The sequence below is a fragment of the Ylistrum balloti genome, unplaced genomic scaffold (assembly GCF_031769215.1).
Source record: "Ylistrum balloti isolate Yb309-2 unplaced genomic scaffold, AGI_CSIRO_Ybal_v1 Utg370348, whole genome shotgun sequence".
Taxonomy (NCBI): domain Eukaryota; kingdom Metazoa; phylum Mollusca; class Bivalvia; order Pectinida; family Pectinidae; genus Ylistrum; species Ylistrum balloti.
In genome coordinates, this window is record NW_026782249.1 from 46,929 (window position 1) to 69,183 (window position 22,255).

Genomic DNA, 22,255 nt, shown 5'->3' on the forward strand with positions numbered 1-22,255 from the left:
AGGTGAGCGACACAGGACCTATTGGCATTTTGTTGGTATTTTTTTTAACCATATCTTGATTTTCTTTCCCTCCAATGTTTCAACATTTCAGACCCTTTGCATCACTGCATGACGAGTTCTATAAAGGTGAAACATTTGTATGGTACTGTTTTATTAATTAGTAGACCCTAGCATCACTGACAAGAACTAGAAGGATGAAACAGCTGTATGATGCAGTTTAATTCAGTATTATTTCATTGCAGTATAAATTGTTCAATCCTTATAGTGTATTTAGATCATGCCCGGTATGTAGTTTATTACTGCTTTGTTGGGCTTTCCCATCAACCAAACCGTCCAAGATACTTGTCACGGTCAGAACTTCTTAGTCTCTGAAGCATAGCGAGAGAAATGTAGCCTTATGATTTAAAGGTCAAACTCGTCTGAAGTTTAAAACTAACTCAAAATTCAACTCAAATTTTATGAAACTATGAAATTATATACTGAAAGGATAAAGAAACGCAGGGTAATATTTATTCCGATATTTTGAAAACGCGTTCTCCAAATAAAGTGAAACTTTGTGGATTGAGTAATTAGGTCATGTTACACCTTGTCGTGTATCGAAAATTTAGTCACGGTACAGTGCGCAGCTCTGGTAAATGGAGGAAGGAAAAAACAAGAATTTCGTGCACCGTGTTGTTCTGGTCTCATGCAGAGTTGGTCAAGTCACTCTTCGTTAGTCTTTATACAGACCAACTGCTTCTCTAAAATTAATTGAGAATTTGATTCGTTTTAAGAATGGCACGACTCACAGAAGTTTCGAGGGGTCAGGCCATTTAGATGCTGATGCAAGGACAGCTGCAAAATCAGGTTGCTAGGCACTTTGATGTTAATGTTTCCACCATAGAACGTCTTGTCAGACGTCTTCGGGAAACTGGGCGACTGGCCGATCGACCTAGGTGCTTAATCGGCGCCTTACTGATGTTACCTTACCCCTGCTCGACGTCAGCGTCGTATGGCCTGGGTCGCTGCACATGCTCAACGACGGTTTCCACTGAGGCAGTGGAGACAAGTTTTCTTCACGGACGAGTCTCGAATCTGTCTTTATCGTTCTGACGACCGTCAACGTGTCTACCGACGTCGTGGCGAACGTTTTACGGACGCTTGCGTTGTAGAGAGGGATAGGTTTGGGGGCGGTTCAGTAATGGTGTAGGGGAAAATCTCACACGGGATAATATCACAATTGGTTGTTATTGATGGCAATTTAACAGCAGCTAAGTATAGAGATGAGATCCTCCGACCCCATATTGTCCCTTTCTTAAAGCAGCATAATCTAACCCTCCAGCAGGATAATGCTAGGCCCCACTTAGCAAGGATTTGCCAAGTCTTTCTTGCCAACAACAACATTCAACCACTAGATTGGCCGCCACATAGCCCTGATTTGTCCCCGATCGAGCATCTTTGGGACCAGTTGGATAGACAGGTTCGAAAGCGCCAGCCACCCCCTGCTACTCGAGAGCAGTTGACCAGAACTCTGATTGAAGAGTGGGACAACATCCCCATAAGACGGATTAACGCTCTCATGAACTCTGTGACCAGAAGAATAAGGGCCGAGACCACAGCAAACGGCGGACACACAAGATATTGATGACTCAGTTCAATTTCAATTTCAAAATCCTATGGGTCCATTCAATTTAATCGTTAGTACCTCTAAACCAATTGTCAGATGCAAAATCCAGACTTTGGAAATTTTTAAGCTTTAATTTATCTGTAAGTATACAAAATTTCGTTTTAAATGAAGCCCGATATCATACTTAATTTCTGGTTTAAAGTTCATCCTGGGTTTCTTTATCCTTTTAGTATATAAGCAAATGGAGATCTCCTTAAAATATACAATGAGAATTAGACCAGGTGTTCTGGAAGGGTGTCTTCTACTTCGTTGGCGACACTGACAGTATACAAAAACACATTCTAATTACAATTTGCTAGATGTTATTAGTATTAATAAATGGAAAATTCACCATAGGGAAATTGAAATCATGACCCATTCATCGCAGAGCTTGAATGAAAGCAGACCCTATTGTAGGGAAAGAGATTAAGCAGCTAGTAGAGGTAAGTCTTGTGTCCTTGGTGTACATCGACACGGTCAATGAATAGGTTTCCTATGTTACGTTCCCTTTGGCCTTGGTGGACATTGACATGATAAATTAATTTCTTTCCGAGGTTCACGTTCCCTTTGAATATGTGAATATAGGTGGGAAGATGATGGTTACTTACTTGGATTGACCAAGGTTTACATGGCGGGTGTCGTCGATGAAGCAAAAACGCTTACTCTTCCGTAACTCCCGGTCTTTTTCGCCTTGTACTTTATCATGAGTCTCCGTGTCAATCTTTCTTCTGTTCATACACAAAAATGTATTTTGCCCTAGTTTTATTGAATCTGAGTGTGATTTATGATTTTGTTGAAATGTTGATACTTTCTTGTTGTTTTCTGCTTCATTTTCGTGTCCATACAGCATCTAGGGTCACCTAAGGTCACACGTAACTGTAAACTAACAAAGAAAGACATCATGCTCGTTACTGGTTTCATGGTAATGTTTTAAGCGAAATATTAAGTGTCCCAATTTGAAATTGTCTCTGGATGTCATCTAGGATATTCTAGCACTTGCTTTACAACCACTGAGAAACAAATTATATTATTAAACACTCGTATTGACCTGGACTGAAGCATGCCAGGGTTTGACTGAGACAGAAGCCCGTACGTGTAGTACCGGCAGATTACCTAGGTGGCCAAGCTGATAATTGATTGATCAATTTTCATTTTTTCAGGTAGTAACCAATGTTTTGTATATTAGCGGTTGAAAAACTAACAAGGGTGTTAGAATGAAATACCTTGACCTACTTGCAAGTGGCGTTTAAATATATATGAATGACTATCAATTTGTTAAAATGAAGAAAACGATTTACCCACTTTTAAGGTCACGAAAATAAATGTGATGAAAATCTTAGACGATTTCTTACAAATTCTGTTTTCAATTGCTTAACTTCTAATCTGTGAAGCTCTAGCATAAATGTGATGATTTTTTCACTTATGATAGATAATGTTGTCTATAATCTTAAGTTATGTTTGTATGTCTGGTTTTTAGCCCACCATCATCAGACGGTATTTCTTTCTTAAATTTCATGCATAGGTACCCCTTGGTCTCTAGTTGTGATCATGTAATTCTAGGACTGGTCAGAAAAACAAATTAGCCGAAAGGCGGTCATCTTGGATTTTAAACTTGAAAGTTTGTTATTACTGTTTCTTGAGAAGTACTTGATGGATCTTTCTTTAATTCCATATGTATGTTCCTTTTGGTCCCTAATTGTGCCAGTTTGAGTTTGGGTCTGATCTGAAAAACAAAATGATCAAAAGATAGCCATCTTTGATTTTGACTTTGAAAGTTTGTTATTGCTATTTCTTGAGAACTGAAGGATAGTTCTATCTCAAATTTCATGTGTAAGTTCCCCTTGTTGTGCCTGATTGGTTTTGGTACTGATCAGAACAAAGAAAATGGCCCAGAAGCGGCCATCTTTGATTTTGACTATGAAAGTTTGTTATCAAATTTCATGTATTGATTTCTTCCGGTCCCTTATTGTGCTGTTTGAGTTTGGAACTAATCAGAAAAACAAAATGGCCGACAGGCAGCCAAGTAAAGATTGTTATCCCTATTTCTTTACAAGTACTGAAGGATATCTCTCAAATTTCATACGTATGTTCCCATTGGTCTCTCTTTGTACCTGTTTGATTTTGGAAATGATAAGAAGAATCAAAATGGCTTCCAGGCGGCCATTTTGGATTTGGCAGGTAAAGATTATCATCGCTATTTATGCAAAGGAATGTTCTTATCATTAAGAGCAAAATCAGAGAAGACAAGAGAAAAGAAGAGAAAAGATCCAACTTTCAAAGAGCAAATAAAGATCAATCAATTGTTGGCGCCAAGATCCCTCTGGGATCTCTTGTTTTTTTAAGTTGTTTGATGACATACAAGCTCTTCCAAGTTAATGTTCAATTGCCATACTTTTGACGTATAATAAGGTATCTTGTATCATGTAAATGGATGACCGTGATCATTTGCATGTCACAAGGGTCAAATATGATAAAAATTACTTCAATAGTGAAGAGATTAATTGGTAATGTAAGAGATAGGCCTACTGCGTTAACTCTATAAGCTGCTGAAATAGCGAACAATGCGGGTCCGTTTGACCTCTTATTTCGTATTGCGCACATCCACACATTAACACTGGTTAATGCAATTACCGAAGATTGTAATACGGCGAACCTGCTCTTGTTAATAATTAGCATACATGATGAAAGTCACCAAGTGATTACAAGTAGCAATCATGTTGTAAATTTTTAATATATTTTCGTTATTTCTGGAATATGATATTTATTTTATTTACAAGAATGAATGTAAGACAGATTTTATGATACGTAAATAAAAGTCCGGGCGGCCCCGGTATTGCAAATGACAGCGTGCGAACGGATTTTTGCGATATCGATGATTTCAAATGGTAATAATTTTTGTCATTTTTTAAAAGATTTTCCCGTCATTTCTTTATACGTATACGGTCCGGTATTACAAATACGATTTATGGCGAATTGTTGTGACGTCACCGCTTTCTAATACACATAACTCGGACAATTTCTGATAATTTTGCTCCATATTTTGACTGTTATATTGATTTTGTTAATATATTTGCATATAAGACAATATTAACTTGACATAGGTGCAAATAAAAGCCCGGACGGTCCGGTATATAGTTTCCGAGCTGTACCGGGCAATCTGGCGGTGCCGGGCTGAAGTTATTATTACTATCGCAGTAGAGGAGTTCCGCGTGGACTTATTCTGGATGCATCACATTTTACTGTTCATGGGTAGAGATCAACAGTCTTAATCGCTTGTGATGTGTTAACACATTTCCAAAAAATGTCTAAACGTCATTCAACTGAACAGGATGAGGGAGGACGTGGTGACCGTTACAAGTTTTTCAAAAGGGAAGATCTACCGGATTTATACTCTGTGTTTCAGGGAGAGGTAAACACCAAACTGAAAGTAGACATGTATCCGAGACTTATGTTTCTAGTACAGGCCCTAGAGGTCCTCTTCACCAAACTCAAGGTCTAATCTCCAAATTATTTTATTCACGTAACTATTAGGACATACAGTATGTATTGGTTTCCCAAATCCCTTTTTGGATTCCTCCTTAAAGGAATTTCTTTGTTGGTGCATTGACAACACCTCCTGGTAAGTTGTTCCATCCGTTGACGGTTCTGAAAGCGAAATATTTTCCTTATTTACGAACTGTTATTTCGTGAGTAAATTTTCAGAGTATTTTCTCATGTTGCATGTCTGTTAGCTGTGTTTTTACATAGTGATACAAAATTGCTTGTTTCTGGTTCATAATGATTGTTTATTGTTTCATACGATTCAATCCTGTCACATCCTAGTATTCTGTATAACAGTGTATATGTAGGCAGCTTTGATTTCTTTAGTCTCTCAGGATAGCTCAGCTCGTTTTATCCAAGTATATGTTTTGTTGCTTGTCTTTGTACTCCTTATAACTTTTCAATGTACTTCATTTTGAATGGGGGCCACATTAGGCTAGCAAAATCTATATGCATTCAAACTAAGCTTTTCTGCAGTAGAATAAACAAATTTGCATTTATGCATTAATGTCAGGGACGTTGAAATATGACCTTAATGTCGGGGACATTGAAATGTGGCCTTAACGTCGGGGATATGGTAATGTGACTTAAACATCAGGGACATTGAAATGTATACTGGTATATGCACAGTGTCGGAATCAAAGTGTAAATTTCATTTATTACATTATGGGTACAATAATATGATAAGCAGCTTTTGTGAGGATAAAAAAATCACACAAAAACCAAAGTAATTCTCAAACAGCCATCAATGATAATCTTTGGTTTCTCATTTCTGATTATAGGTGGCTAGTGTCCAAGCATATGGCGTGTTTATAAAGATTCCAGATTCTAGAAAACAAGGTAGGTGTAAAGATTTGACACTATTTAGTAACAAAAACTACAAAAGTTTTATTTATATTATTGTTATGGTATGGCCCACAATTACAGAGTATGGATTCTTCAGTGTTATGATATGGCCCACAATTACAGAGTATGGATTCCTCAGTGTTATGGTATGGCCCACAATTACAGAGTATGGATTCCTCAGTGTTATGATATGGCCCACAATTACAGAGTATGGATTCCTCAGTGTTATGGTATGGCCCACAATTACAGAGTATGGATTCCTCAGTGTTATGGTATGGCCCACAATTACAGAGTATGGATTCCTCAGTGTTATGATATGGCCCACAATTACAGAGTATGGATTCCTCAGTGTTATGGTATGGCCCACAATTACAGAGTATGGATTCCTCAGTGTTATGGTATGGCCCACAATTACAGAGTATGGATTCCTCAGTGTTATGATATGGCCCACAATTACAGAGTATGGATTCCTCAGTGTTATGATATGGCCCACAATTACAGAGTATGGATTCCTCAGTGTTATGATATGGCCCACAATTACAGAGTATGGATTCCTCAGTGTTATGGTATGGCCCACAATTACAGAGTATGGATTCCTCAGTGTTATGATATGGCCCACAATTACAGAGTATGGATTCCTCAGTGTTATGGTATGGCCCACAATTACAGAGTATGGATTCCTCAGTGTTATGATATGGCCCACAATTACAGAGTATGGATTCCTCAGTGTTATGATATGGCCCACAATTACAGTATATGGATTCGTCAGTGTTTTAATGTGGGTATAAATTAATGTTGTCATTATATGAAGGTTTGGTACATAAATCCCAGATGTCGAAGGCAAGAGTGGATGACCCATCTGAGATGCTGAGTGTCAGAGAGAAGGTCTACTGTAAAGTCATCTCTATTGAGGTAAAGACATTTGAGAAAAAATGTTTAAGGGTGAAAAAACAAAACAACACAGATTTGAGATGCAGACCAAAAGTCTTACCTACTTAAGAATGCAGCTGACATTGTATAATTCAAAATATTCATCAGTCCTGGCCAAACTTCACGCTAAACATTTGAACTTAAATTGAAACTTGGATAACTAAGAAGTTTCCAACCGACTTTGAAATAACAAGGTTCGACAATATATATATTTATGGTTAGGCTTCTTTTGATTAAATTCTGTGATTCTGATGTGATTTGCCTCCTTTTTGTATTTGTGAAATGTTTATGTAAGATATGTGTTTTGATACCAAAGTGTTTAGAAATGTTCATCAAGTGTTCATCCTAAACTACAACCCAGGTTACTGATATTTAGAAATGTTCATCAAGTGTTCATCCTAAACTACAACCCAGGTTACTGATATTTAGAAATGTTCATCAAGTGTTCATCCTGAACTACAACCCAGGTTACTGATATTTAGAACTACAACCCAGGTTACTGATATTTAGAACTACAACCCAGGTTACTGATATTTAGAACTACAACCCAGGTTACTGATATTTAGAACTACAACCCAGGTTACTGATATTTGTTTACAGGATGATAAAGTGGCTTTGTCCATGAAGTGTGTTAACCAGACAACTGGTGAAGATGAGGACCCAACCAATGTACAGGCAAGGTATTGGAACTTGAAGTTCTCAAGATGTTCATGTCAGGGTTTATCAATTTAGGCCCTGATGATGTCCATGTCAGAGTTTAATCTTTTAGGCCATGGTGATGTTCATGTCAGGGTGGGGCATTCCAGGCCCTGATGATGTTCATGTCAAAGTTAATCAATTTAGGCCCTGATGATGTTCATGTCAGGGTTAATCAATTTAGGCCCTGATGATGTTCATGTCAGGATGGAGCATTCCAGGCCCTGATGATGTTCATGTCAAGGTTGAGCACTCTACCACTAATGATGTTCATGTCAGGATTAGTCGGTTTAGGCCCTGATGATGTTCATTTTAGAGTTCAATCTTTTAGGCCCTGATGATGTTTATGTCAAAATTAATCACTAGGTTCACATATAACACATTTATGCTAACACATTTAAGCCAGTGTAGGTCCCTTTAATCCTAAGCTATTTTCCTGTCAGGTGAGATTATTGTCACTTTAACACTTGAGTTATGGTATATATGTACTGTTGAGAGATATATGTTCTTGACACAAATATGTAAAAGTTTTATTCCTGTGCTAGCTGCAGATATATGTTATAGACCTGAACAGCTGGGTTGACTTCTATTGTACTGAGCTATTATAACAAGCATCAATCATTGTTTAGAAATCCTGTGTTTGTTTCACTTCCAGAAGCTGATACCTGCACCAATAGTAATTTCATTTTAAAGTGACATCACAATAAATAATTTTTTTTCTTTTTTTCATTTTTTTTTTATGCTAAGAGCATTTTCAATGCTCTTCAGCATGTTGCTGTCGCCCCTGGCCCCGAGTATCGGTACTTCGTTTTCATTGGTTCATAAATCGAAAGTTTACTCCTACTCCATCTGCCGGACATTACCGTAATCATTGGATTATCGCCCCTAGAAGTTGCTGATGCTAGTCATTAAATGAAACAACCTTATCGACATTTTCTTCATTACTTGTACATCAAGAAAACGTTTTGTGTTGTGTATTAATGATAATCAGACATCGAAATTTGTAAATACAATGACAAAGACTCACGTTTTATGGTGGTAAATTTTGCGAGGCAATGCCAATATGGCGGCTTAACTTTCTTTGCCGCGCGATGCATTGTGGGTGTCATATATCTTTCTTTTTTTTTCTTTTTCGAAAATTTTCATCCCGTTTAATACTGTTGAAAACTTTTGAAAATACTGAAATATGTAGTTGAAAATAAGAATGAAACTAAGATAAGAATGATTTAAGAGTAGCATAAAATTTTGACGGAAACAGCCGGGGTGCTCTTTGCTGCTGGACCCTGAAAGAAGACGGCGGCAGAAAGAAGATGGCGGGTATTTTATGTAGGTAAGTATCACTTTATATATATAAGCTGAATCTAAAGTCAATATTTATACTGAACTAGCAATTGCATTTTTAGCAAAAATTCATTTGAAATGAGCTATCGCATGTATTGAATTTAGGCTCGACGGCGACGCGCAAGCTGGGCACTGCCGCCATGGCACTTTTTTCAAAATATTTTCAAGACTTTTCCTTTGAAGCAGTATGCATTTGAAAAATGTTATGTAAGCATCTAGCACATTTTTGTCGCTTCCGTAAAGTATTTCAGTGTTTTGAAATGAATTTATTTTTGAATGATCGTTTCATAATGGTCTCATCGCAGTCACTTCTGTCAGTGGCCCAACAGATAGGAAATTAAACAGAAAAAATCTTATCCGTAATATTGTACCAGGGACGTATATATGTTAATATACAGGTCCCTGATTGTACTGTACTACTTACGCTACCGTGAATAGATCTAGAAATCTTTCTATGTAATATATCGATTTTACTTTAAAATATCGGTCACTGTCCGTGCTATTGTAGATCTAGCTCTTTCAAATTTCTGATCGGAGATAATTTAGAAGTACCTCAAGGCCAGGGTATGAAATCGTACAGGAACTCTACAGCTATGCTAATTGTAAGGTTTACAAGTGAAGTTATAGTTTTTAGTTTTAATTTAGTTTTTGTCTTTCTGACATGATGTCTCGTTGATTCTGTTGAAGAGTGATGCATGTGAACGATTGCAATATAAAGATTGGTAATAATGAAGATGTCGATTGACATCTGAATCCCGGAAAGTGTTTTAATAAAGATTAGGAAAAACCTAGCAAAGTGTTAGGTCCCAGTGTGAATATGTAAAGTGTTAGGTCCCAGTGTGAATGTGTAAAGTGTAATTGGTACAATTCTTATTATGCCTGAACTTTTGATATATGTACTGTATTTGTTTATCTCAGAAATTTCAGTATTATGTCAACTGCTTCCACTTTCAGTTCAACACTTGATTCATCAATTTTACACAGCCCTATGCTCAATATTTGTCATTAATTGTCGACTGTTTTTAAGTGTTTTAGAGTTTTGTTTCCATGGTGAATGGAATGAAATGGGATAAATAGTCAAACAAATACCCCTCGAGAGCTTATTAAGACATTGCAGTATTATCACTTTGGGCCTTATTAAAAGTCAAATTGAAACTTTAAGAAACTCAAGTGACCGTAAGTACAACAACAAGATGTCGATAATCAATGAAATTGATTAATTGAGAGGACATTTTCTTAGTACAGTTAACCAGGCTTTGTAGTGGTTTGTTCAGAACTATAGTTCTGGTTAAGTAACCATTAATTATGTCCTTTCAGCTACAATGACATACATTTTTGAAATACCTCTACTGTAGCTAAATGTGGCATTTGTAATAGACATAGCCAAAGTTAATTTTGTGATAGACATAGCCAAAGTTAATTTTAGGATCAGTTAGGACAGCTACTGTTTGTAACAGGCATGGGTTCAATTACATGATGATGTAATTAATTAAATTACAATTACATTATGAAAATGGCATTGCCATTACAGGTATTTTCAAAATAATTAAATAACCATTACATGACGGTCCAATGTAATTAATTAAATTACACATTACTTTTCAAGTCAAAATGATTTTTGAAATACAAAGGTCAAAATTAATTATCATACTGCACAGATTTATCACACAAATTTAATTTTATGATTCAATCTCTGTATGACCATGGTCAAGATATCATTTTGCTAGCTGTCCATCGCTTAATAATTTGACAGTATATTTAATATAGACTCCTATTGGGAAGACTGTAAGCTTATACAGAAGTGTATATTTCTTGCACATAATCATAGCAATAATGAAATATAGTTATTTATTTCCCTTACTCTCTTTCAGCAAGTGGATGTCCCTGAAGAAATGAAATCTGGAATGGTAGAAGGTATCTCTATTGATTCTTCTAAGTTGGAATTGGCTATGGTGACCAACAATGGATTTGAGGACCTTATGGTGGAGAAAAACATCCTTCTTTCCGGCCTCCAATTAGATGTTGAAGATGATTAATCACTTGAGGAGATGCTAACAACCATGTTGCCTTTTAATGTCACAGTACTTTCTAAAGGCGGCAGTATATTTACCATCACAAAAGAAGAATCAACAAATCGTGGAAACTGAAAAATGTGGAAAAGATCATTGTATACTGCATTTGTAGTAAATTTGTATACAATCTTCAATTTACTTGAGTAGAAAGATTCACTAGTTATACCAAGTTTGTGTAGAAAGGATCACTGTATACTGAGTTTGTAGTGTACATAGAAAGGTTTACTTATTTATTTTTTTCTGAAGTTAAGTGTATACAAATATATATAAAAAAAACTTTTTGTAGAAAAGATCACCGCATACTGAGTTTGTTGTTTTCAAATGTGTAGAAAAGATCGCTGTATACCGAGTTTATAGTTTACAATTGTCTAGAAAAATCACTGTATACTGAACATAATATGACTTCTGTTTAAAACCTTCATTTAAACTTAGGCATGTATTTTTTATGTATCTTAAAAGTCTACCTACAACAATTTTGTGTATGCAATCTTGTACTAGGATATTGACATGACAAGATTACATTGCTGATCAAAGCATGGAAAGAATACTGAATAAAGAAAACAAGATATAAGCATCTGTATCATGTTTTTATTATATTATTATTATTATTATTTTTCCATAATGTCTGTCCACATGGAATTTGTAAGCACTCTTGTGCATTCTTATACCACCAAAAGGGTGGGTAAACTGGAATCAGGTTGTCTATCAGTCCATCCATCTGTTTGTCTGTCTGTAGACACATCTTGTCTGGACAACTCCAATGAAACTTTTCAGTAATATTCAGGACAATGTGTAGATGTGCATGCACCATTTTCCCTCGAAATATTGATTGCCATGGCAACTGGTCAATATAGACAGGTTTTGCTTGTCAGTCAACTTCTAAACCTGTGGACCAATTTCAACAAAACTTTGCATGATTGTTAGGGAACGTGCATATGCCGCTGTGTTTCAGAGGATGTTTCTGTGCAAAAGGTCACCATGGGGAGATAACTAAGGCTGTGGGTGATGGGGGTATCATTTATCATTTGTATTACAGTTTCAGTTATCCCTGGGCAATGTGGAGAGGATATAGTAATGATTTTGAGGATTGAATGTAGAGGTCACAGTACTTGCATAAGTACTATATGATTACCTTGTAAACACATTGAGACTAAGACAGTATACCTTAATCAAATTTGGAACATGTATCCCTTATGAGGAGAAGTCGGTTTCTTTAGAAATTCAGGGTCAGATGTCAAAGATCAAGGTCACAGTCAAAAAACGGATAGATGCATGGGGTGTTCTTTGCATTACCCTCATTTTTCTATCAAATTTCACAACCTAAAAGATATTCACATCTTGCAAATTTCAAGGTCACTGTAAGGATGTTAAAAAATGATAATACAAGAGGAATAAAATATCTTGCGACAAGTTTTAGAGAACAAAGAATATATAAACATGTCAACTGAATTGTAGAACCAGCAAAACAAGTGTAAAATTGAAACAAAGACAATATCTACTCAAGATTCACTGAAAAAGTACAAGGAGAATAAGACCAGGTGTTGCGGAAGAATAGGCATCTTCTATTTTAAGTTATGGTGACATATCATTTGTTTTAGAAAATTGGCACTCTTATGCAGTCATTTACAAACAATCTGGAAAATGAAGCTGCCCAATATTTGTATGTAGCATGTTACTTGCATGATGGTCTAACTAATGGTCTTAAACCAATAAGATACGCAGTCTTTAAAGTGATAATATGGTGTCCAAGATCAACATTTCCTACAATGTATCCAAAGAAATGGACAACTTCCCTATCATTGCATCTTTGAGCCTACTTGGGACATGTATTGCATAAGTAATACTACTATGCTTGTTATTTCTGATATCTGCTGGTCATTTTTTATGGGCTGCAATGATTTACTGCTTGCATATAGTTGGTTTCAGTATATAGCAAGCTAATAACAAAGAACTTATTTTTTCAATGGTCTTAGCATACCAGTACTTTCAGTACTTTGATTAAAATCAAGTGTATCATCTGATTCCAGCTTGTTTCCACAGAAACATGCACGGCAAGATATTACCCGGTAACAAATGATTTTGAAAAACAAAATCTCACTTTTGATCAATAGTCTGTTTATGGAAATGTTTGCATCATGTATGATAAGGCATGCCCACACTACATCACATTAGGAAACAAACTTGGCTTCCCATTTGAATCTGTTGTGGTTGAAAGAAAATGCAACAGTGTCCACCACGAAGCAAAGGATGGCCTAATGAGCAGAAGGAAATCACAAAATTTCTCATTTCATGGCAAATGGGAACTTTTCAGACAAGAAAAATGGCAGTGCATGTATTATGCTTTTATCTAATACTTAATTAAGTTTAAGTCTTAAAGTAATGTTCACTTGTCCATAACAGTTTTCTGTGCCAAAAATCAGGTGTTTACACATTGTCACAATACATTTTTCTCTGTCGTCACAGGTATTTGTATAAACAAATGAACTGCCTCTTTTTCAAAACTGTCAAGTAAAGTTATCTGCTTTGAGACGGGTTTCCCACATGAAGTAAGTAGCTAAATTGGACTTCTGAAATGGCTGTTGAATATCAGCATAGTGTAAAACCATAACCTGAAGTGTTTAAAAACACAACAAGAAAAGGTTTATATGGTGATGTCACTTTAATCTTGTTCATATTATAAATTACTTAAATATAAGATGTGTACAGTATACCTTATGTAGGTGCTAACTTTTCATCTTCTGTACATTAAAGCTTGGATGATCGGAAGAGAAAGCAAGGTGTGAAAGGTGGGAGACCAAAGATAGAACTTGGGGCGGTTCTGGACACGACATGTCGCAAGTGTGGGGGTCATGGTCAGTATAGTGATGTTGTTTTCTACTCAAGACTTTTAAACTTAACAAAATATTCTGTTAAAATAGTACTTATTATAATATGGTATTTTGTGATTATATGAAAATGTCCAGTGCAGGGTTGTGAGAATGGTATACTTTGTAATATATCCATCTGGTTGATTCTATAGGACATTTAGCACAGGATTGTTTCCACACAAAGGGAGGTAAATCTTATGAGTTAGTTCCTGACCTTGACGATGATGACAGATTTCATGACTCATCAGAAGAGAGCCTAACACAGAAGAAAAAGAAGGTAAATTAGATTGTATACTTAAAACTGTTCAGTGACTGACATTTACTATTATTTCACTTTAAGTACATTTTTTTCGCCTGCTTTTATAAACAGACTCATTTTCAAAATGATTTCGGAACTTACAATCAATCAATATTGATCAATAATTATCAATCTCTATCATGATGTTCCTGCTTTATAACTGAATCAAGATATTAATTGATTTATTTAATTTGCATGATGTTTTGAGCACATGTTTATATTCCACTGTAAAACCATGCAACAAATTCCTAGTTGTGTCTTCATTTATAATGGTTTTGAAAGGTTTTTATTGAAATTATTGCAGTAGGTTATTTAGCTAGCACAATAGGTTTTATAAAAGTTTGTAAAAATGCTGTTATTTCTGTCGGCGTTTGCTTCTGCCCTATTTAGAGCTGTGGTTCAGTAGAGAAAAAAGATGAGAAACAACCCCCAGGATACATTATGTACATGTGTGTTATAGTTTATCTCATAATCTTATACATGTAATATTTTTTATTGTTTATGACTACATATAAAGGTCACTATAAGTACAAAAGTCATTGTAAGTACAAAGGTCACACTAAGTACAAAGGTCACTATAAGTACAAAGGTCACTATAAGTACAAAGGTCGCTGAAAGTTATTATTGTATTCACTTTATCTTTGTTCAATAGAAAGAGAAGAAGCCAAAGAAGGAGAAGAAAAAACACAAGAAACGAAAACACAAAAGACGGTCTTCATCATCAGAGGACAGTGAGGAGGAGCGATACAGGATGGTAGGTTAAGGTCATAGGTCAAGGTAACATGTCTAGGCCACAGGTCAAGGTAATGTGGTCATTAATGCTGTAGCAAGTTTTTGGATTCCCAGTAGAATTAATATAACTGTCAGACAAGTCATTCAAATTGAAGTTTATCAAACGAAAATTACTGAATGCTCACAGGTTGTAGGGTGTCTCTTCTTCTTGTGCTAAGAAACTTTTGGCTTTAGTCATTCATTATGACATAGTTTCTCATTAAATTATGTACAAAATTAATTAATGAAATATAAAAAGGATTATTGATGAAATTTATTAAATGTAGGATATGGTATTAGCTCTACCTCTTTTTGTTATTTCAGAAACACAAACATAAACACAAGAAACATAAAAGTAAGAAACATGATAGTTCTAGTAGTTCTGAAGGATAGAAGACAGAAGGGACATAACTCTTGAGAGATAGAAGAATGGCAACAAGTTAAAAACAGAAGGGACATAACTCTTGAAAGATAGAAGTGTGGCAACAAGTTAAAAACAGAAGGGACATAACTCTTGAAAGATAGAAGTGTGGCAACACGTTAAAAACAGAAGGGAAATAACTCTTGAGAGATAGAAGTACGGCAACTAGTTGAAGACTGAAGGGACATCTCTTGGGAGATAGAGGTCTAGATATGACTGCCCTTGAAAATGAGTTCCCTTGTCCAGGGACTTACAACATATTAAATGCTTGAATTATAACTGCTGACAGGAACTAAATAGTTCAAGGGACTCTAAATCTGAGATGTAGATGAACCAGTGGATTTAAGTTGACGTGACTGTAGTGAAAACTACAGTAAGGGAGTTGATAGTCACTGAGAGAGAGATGGCTTGTAACCATTGAAAAAGAGTACAGGGAATGTGATTCTTGTGATGGAGTCTGAGTCTTAGTTATCTGAAAAAACAGTGAACCAAGATTACAAGAGTTGCTTCATGGGATAAAATTCTCTGAGAAGTTCCTAGAGGGATTATGACATCAAATTCCTCTTTGTGAGATAGAAAGGTATCAACATAGGTTAGACAAGTTGGATTAATGTGAATCTACACTTGAAAATTTTGTACCAGTTGAGAAAGTTTATACAGGTGCGAATGTTTATACGTCCACATGTATGAAGCATAATGAATGTGTATTGAATGTATGGAATGTTTGGAATGTATGGAATGTTTCTTGGAGGTAATGGGAATTCAAAAGATTCTGTTTGGTGAAAAATCAATAGGAAATAAAGTTGACTAGTTTTAATCACAACTTGCTGGTTATCACTTATATAAGGTAGAAACACTATGTATATTTGTTATATATCTGGGATTTAATTGTGCATCAAGTAAGTGTGCCTGAGGTCTTAAAACAGAGCATCCAAACGGTTATATATATCTGTGCCTGAGGTCTTAAAACAGAGCATCCAAACGGTTATATATATCTGTGCCTGAGGTCTTAAAACAGAGCATCCAAACGGTTATATATATCTGTGCCTGAGGTCTTACGGTTATATATACAGAGCATCCAAACGGTTATATATATCTGTGCCTGAGGTCTTAAAACAGAGCATCCAAACGGTTATATATATCTGTACCTGAGGTCTTAAAACAGAACATCCAAACGGTTATATATATCTGTGCCTGAGGTCTTAAAACAGAACATCCAAACGGTTATATATATATGTGCCTGAGGTCTTAAAACAGAGCATCCAAACGGTTATATATATCTGTGCCTGAGGTCTTAAAACAGAACATCCAAACGGTTATATATATCTGTACCTGAGGTCTTAAAACAGAGCATCCAAACGGTTATATATATATGTACCTGAGGTCTTAAAACAGAACATCCAAACGGTTATATATATCTGTACCTGAGGTCTTAAAACAGAACATCCAAACGGTTATATATATCTGTGCCTGAGGTCTTAAAACAGAACATCCAAACGGTTATATATATCTGTGCCTGAGGTCTTAAAACAGAGCATCCAAACGGTTATATATATCTGTGCCTGAGGTCTTAAAACAGAACATCCAAACGGTTATATATATCTGTGCCTGAGGTCTTAAAACAGAGCATCCAAACGGTTATATATATCTGTGCCTGAGGTCTTAAAACAGAGCATCCAAACGGTTATATATATCTGTACCTGAGGTCTTAAAACAGAACATCCAAACGGTTATATATATATGTACCTGAGGTCTTAAAACAGAACATCCAAACGGTTATATATATCTGTACCTGAGGTCTTAAAACAGAGCATCCAAACGGTTATATATATATGTACCTGAGGTCTTAAAACAGAACATCCAAACGGTTATATATATCTGTACCTGAGGTCTTAAAACAGAACATCCAAACGGTTATATATATCTGTACCTGAGGTCTTAAAACAGAACATCCAAACGGTTATATATATCTGTACCTGAGGTCTTAAAACAGAACATCCAAACGGTTATATATATCTGTACCTGAGGTCTTAAAACAGAACATCCAAACGGTTATATATATCTGTACCTGAGGTCTTCAAACAGAACATCCAAACGGTTATATATATCTGTACCTGAGGTCTTAAAACAGAACATCCAAACGGTTATATATATCTGTACCTGAGGTCTTAAAACAGAACATCCAAACGGTTATATATATCTGTACCTGAGGTCTTAAAACAGAACATCCAAACGGTTATATATATCTGTACCTGAGGTCTTAAAACAGAACATCCAAACGGTTATATATATCTGTACCTGAGGTCTTAAAACAGAACATCCAAACGGTTATATATATCTGTACCTGAGGTCTTAAAACAGAACATCCAAACGGTTATATATATCTGTACCTGAGGTCTTAAAACAGAACATCCAAACGGTTATATATATCTGTACCTGAGGTCTTAAAACAGAACATCCAAACGGTTATATATATCTGTACCTGAGGTCTTAAAACAGAACATCCAAACGGTTATATATATCTGTACCTGAGGGCTTAAAACAGAACATCCAAACGGTTATATATATCTGTACCTGAGGTCTTAAAACAGAACATCCAAACGGTTATATATATCTGTACCTGAAGTCTTAAAACAGAACATCCAAACGGTTATATATATCTGTACCTGAGGTCTTAAAACAGAACATCCAAACGGTTATATATATCTGTACCTGAAGCAGTGTTTTAAAACAGAACATCCAAACGGTTATATATATCTGTACCTGAAGCAGTGTTTTAAAACAGAACATCCAAACGGTTACATATATCTGTACCTGAAGCAGTGTTTTAAAACAGAACATCCAAACGGTTACATATATCTGTACCTGAAGCAGTGTTTTAAAACAGAACATCCAAACGGTTATATATATCTGTACCTGAAGCAGTGTTTTAAAACAGAACATCCAAACGGTTATATATATCTGTACCTGAAGCAGTGGTTTAAAACAGAACTATATACATTATCAATGGAACATTAAACAATTTACCATATACAAAATTTAGGCAATTTCTTTTTATGTGCAACACAAACGACTAATGAATGCCATTTTTCTTCTGCACTTTAATTTGATTTCTTATCTAGTTGTTGAAAGTCAAGTCAGTTTAAGTAGATAAATAACCCCTGAATTTGATTGATATATTGTAGGTACCTGTATAAAAGATTCCCGGAGCTGAACGGTTATCTGGATATAAAAACTGATGTATGATATATAACGTCGACAGTAGTAGTAGAAACTGTTGTTAAAGGATTAAAATAGTTCGGAATATTTCAGCAGTAATGTAAAACAAACAATAAATAAATGAATGAATAAGACACCTCAGCTTCTCCACATTCCCATCAGATTTCATCTCAATGGCGTCAACGGAACTCTAAGAAGTTTAAATTGTATTTTTTTTTTTTTCAAAAATGGCGTCGTCTTTTATTTCTGATTATTTATTGATTGATTTGTTATACTTTGTCAGGATTTTATCAGTATCATTTAAGGTAAGTTTCTACTCAATCCCGCTGGCGTTACTTGAGAATAAATGAAAGATGTTGAATGTTTACAAAAGGAGCACGACTGTGTAGAAACACAGTGGTTGTACGTCATTCAAACCCTTCCGGTTACTTGATCTAATGTTTATGTCATAATTGTCAGAATATTTCAAGTCTCACCACGCCCTTCGAATGAAAAAGTGAAATCCTATTAATTAATATTCAAAACATCGAAATTCTACCCTAAACAGTACAGTTCCATATGTTTCAAAATATCCTAAATGACAGATAATCCTTAACCAGGATGTGAGTTATGAGACGAAAAAATACCAGAATCAAGTTATCTAAGCATTCAAAAATGAGAAGAAAATACAAGCATATCAACATAATCACAATCTGAACTCTAATTCAATAAAACTATGGCAAAAATATGAACAAAAGAAAAATTAACACTGATAATAAGATCAGGCGTTCAGGAATAGTAAGCGTCTTCTGCTTCATTAAAAAGACTTGCCATGCAAACCTTGGTCAATCAAAACAAGTAATATTGTCACGTGCTCGAACGAGAACAAGGTATACAACAACGGAACCAACAGATAAACTAACGAGCATCAAACATGGCCAGCTCTATAGCGCGCAACGAAATATAATATATACAATCAAACATGGCCAGCTCTATAGCGCGCAACGAAATATAATATATACAATTTTCTCATAATTTCATCCTCCTTCTTTTTAAACCCTGTGTTACGAGGTCGTTCGTCAGTTGACAATTTCTTGCACGAAAATCATGATAATGGGAACTGGCCCATGAATATCGGATCAACTGCGACAAGTAAACACCATAGGTATGGGAAATTGAAATCATCACGGTTATCATACAGCTTGGTGGAAAGCTGGCCGTGTTGGTTACGTTGTAGGAAGAGATGTAGGAAAAGCGGCTGATGTAGACGAGTTCGTAGTATCTTTGATGTCCAACTCTGGAAACATTTCTTTGTCTTATTTGTCTTAATTCTACATGTCAAAGATTTCACAAAAAATGACATTTCAATCACTATGCACGTTAGAAGTTGAAAACCTATCCAAAATGCAACGAATGAAGACAAGCAATGAACGAGTTTCATTCCAGTTCATCATAGTTAAAACGTAGATATATATCAATTTGTGTTCATAGCCAGTCGCTTATTCGAATGATTGCGAAAGCGCGAAGATATCCACTACGTTGTTTTCTGGCCGGTTCCGAATTGGATCAGCATGTGTGATGAGCACGCTGCTTTTGTTTCTGCTTACACAAATTGCGCATGGGCTGCTGATCCTGCTAAATGACGTCACTATCTTCCACTGACGGCCATCAGAAATGACGTAATACACAAATACATCAAAAACAATAAGAACTCCGCCATTTAAGGTTGCGACACCCCTTATACTGTTGGCTAAGAGCTGGTTCGGTATGATTGATTTCCATAAAAGATCTCCTTCGGATGTTGTGTAAAATATATTTATACCATTTCTGAAGGCCATGTTTCCAGATACGGAACAAACAGAAATATAATCAGAAGAAAACGCAAGTTCCCGGTCGTTGTCGATCTTGGAAACTCTACGTGTCAAAGAGCCTGAATTATCATACAGCTTGATGGTGATGGATTTAGTCCAAGTTGCCTCGCAGATAACAGCTATCACCTCTTTGGAGCAGGAAACACCAAGGCAAGTCTGCTCTGTATCAATAAATAAAGGACACGTTTTCAGATCCTCAGAACTGAAGAAGAGCACACGCTTATTCCTTGGAACAGTCACTGCCAAGTTGAAGTTTCCAGTCTGAGCGATGTCGAATGGGTAAGAAGAAATCACCGCTTCTGCAACGCAGTGCAGTGCACTGGAAAATAGTTTGATCTTGTTGTTCTTTCTATCGGCTAGTACTATGCTGTTGTTGACGAGAAACGTTGCACCAGTCAGCCAGCTTGGAGACTTGTCACTGGGCATGCGCGCGTTTATAGAGCTCTTCAATATCACAGAGTACTCAACGTTCAGCAGCGACATTGATCTCCCACGAATAGACAAAGATAAAGAAGAAGGGTCAGTGCTTTCAACAGATTTGTTTTCTTGAGTCGGTTTGTCATACTTTGATCCTCGTCTTTCAACACTCGTCTCTTCGTTGACATTCGCTGTATTTTCCACATTTGGCAAATTCACTCCGTCCAATGGAATATCCACGAAATTTTCGGAATCACTTTCCGACAAGATTGCTGGTGATTCCGGGTCTAGTCCTGTCCAGCCTCTTTCTTCGTGTCTATCTGGATGCACATACGTAAACAACGGTTCGTGTTTCACGACAATTTTACCTGGTAGCAGCGAACAAGTGTCCACTGTATCTGTACTTCCGGTAAAAGTGAAGGTCACATTAGTGTCATTGCCTTTCAAATTATCCTCTAATTGGGTCTTAATTGTTTCTACTTCTTTGAAAAGTTTATCCTCAGGTGTTGCCTTTCCTTTCTTGACACTTTCTAGTTTTGTCTTTGCTTTCTCTATCAAATGTTGGCATTCATCCTTCCACGCCAGGAGGCGAGTTTCTTCTGTACTGAAGAGGAAGTCTAGCTGTGAATATTGTTCACTTTCAGCGGCGTCGATAGCATCTCTAAGTTTCTGATAGTAGTTGTCCAGTGTTAGCGAAACGGCGTCCCGACTTTGTAAGAGTCTTCCGAGCTTAGGATTCACGTCCCGGATGTGATGTGTGGCCATGATGAGAACTGGAGAAATGTAATATGATAACTTTTCATGTTCATTTGTCGTTTTGGTGGAGACGATGGTACAGTCTCTGTGATCAAATACCGCACAGTCCGCACACACGTGAAACCCATGTGTGTCGCACAAATATTGCAAGCGCTTTTCGTGACGTTCACACTGGCAGTACTCCCTCGCATTCCCGTATGACGTCTCCAATGGCAACTCGGCCGACATGCTTTCCGGCGGATTGTTTTTCTGTAACATAAAATGAATTTACCCAATGTCCATATATAATATTGATATAATTAGGAAATCCGCTGCAAATAAATTGTGTAGGTTATCGCTCTTGACATTTTACTTGGAACATCCCCCTTGGGTGATTCCATTTCATATACACCTTCAATCATCGCTTCCGAAAAGTAATTATGATTCTTGACTAATTCACCCGTGATTGATGTAGTAATCTGAGGTCAGCCTATATATATCTGACATAGACTGTACGGTAATCATTTCAAACTTTTCGATCATGTATGCACGTGACAAGTGATATCATAAGTAGAGAAAAAGGAAGCGCATGTGCAGAGAGATGTGA

The 22,255-nt window shown here is 36.3% G+C and overlaps 1 protein-coding gene and 1 pseudogene across 1 annotated transcript; one reads left to right on the forward strand and one right to left on the reverse strand.

The window, feature by feature from the left end:
• Window positions 1-4,920: 4,920 nt before the first annotated feature.
• LOC132553765 (zinc finger CCHC domain-containing protein 17-like) lies at window positions 4,921-16,244 on the forward strand. Its single transcript, XM_060218038.1, has 8 exons — window positions 4,921-5,054; window positions 5,968-6,025; window positions 6,843-6,943; window positions 7,562-7,641; window positions 13,822-13,922; window positions 14,090-14,214; window positions 14,888-14,989; window positions 15,331-16,244. The coding sequence occupies exons 1-8, from the start codon at window positions 4,947-4,949 to the stop codon at window positions 15,397-15,399; spliced, it is 744 nt and encodes a 247-aa protein (XP_060074021.1). The 5' UTR covers window positions 4,921-4,946; the 3' UTR covers window positions 15,400-16,244.
• Window positions 16,245-20,911: 4,667 nt separating this feature from the next.
• Window positions 20,912-21,897, reverse strand: LOC132553761 (uncharacterized; annotated as a pseudogene).
• Between the last annotated feature and the right edge of the window lie 358 nt (window positions 21,898-22,255).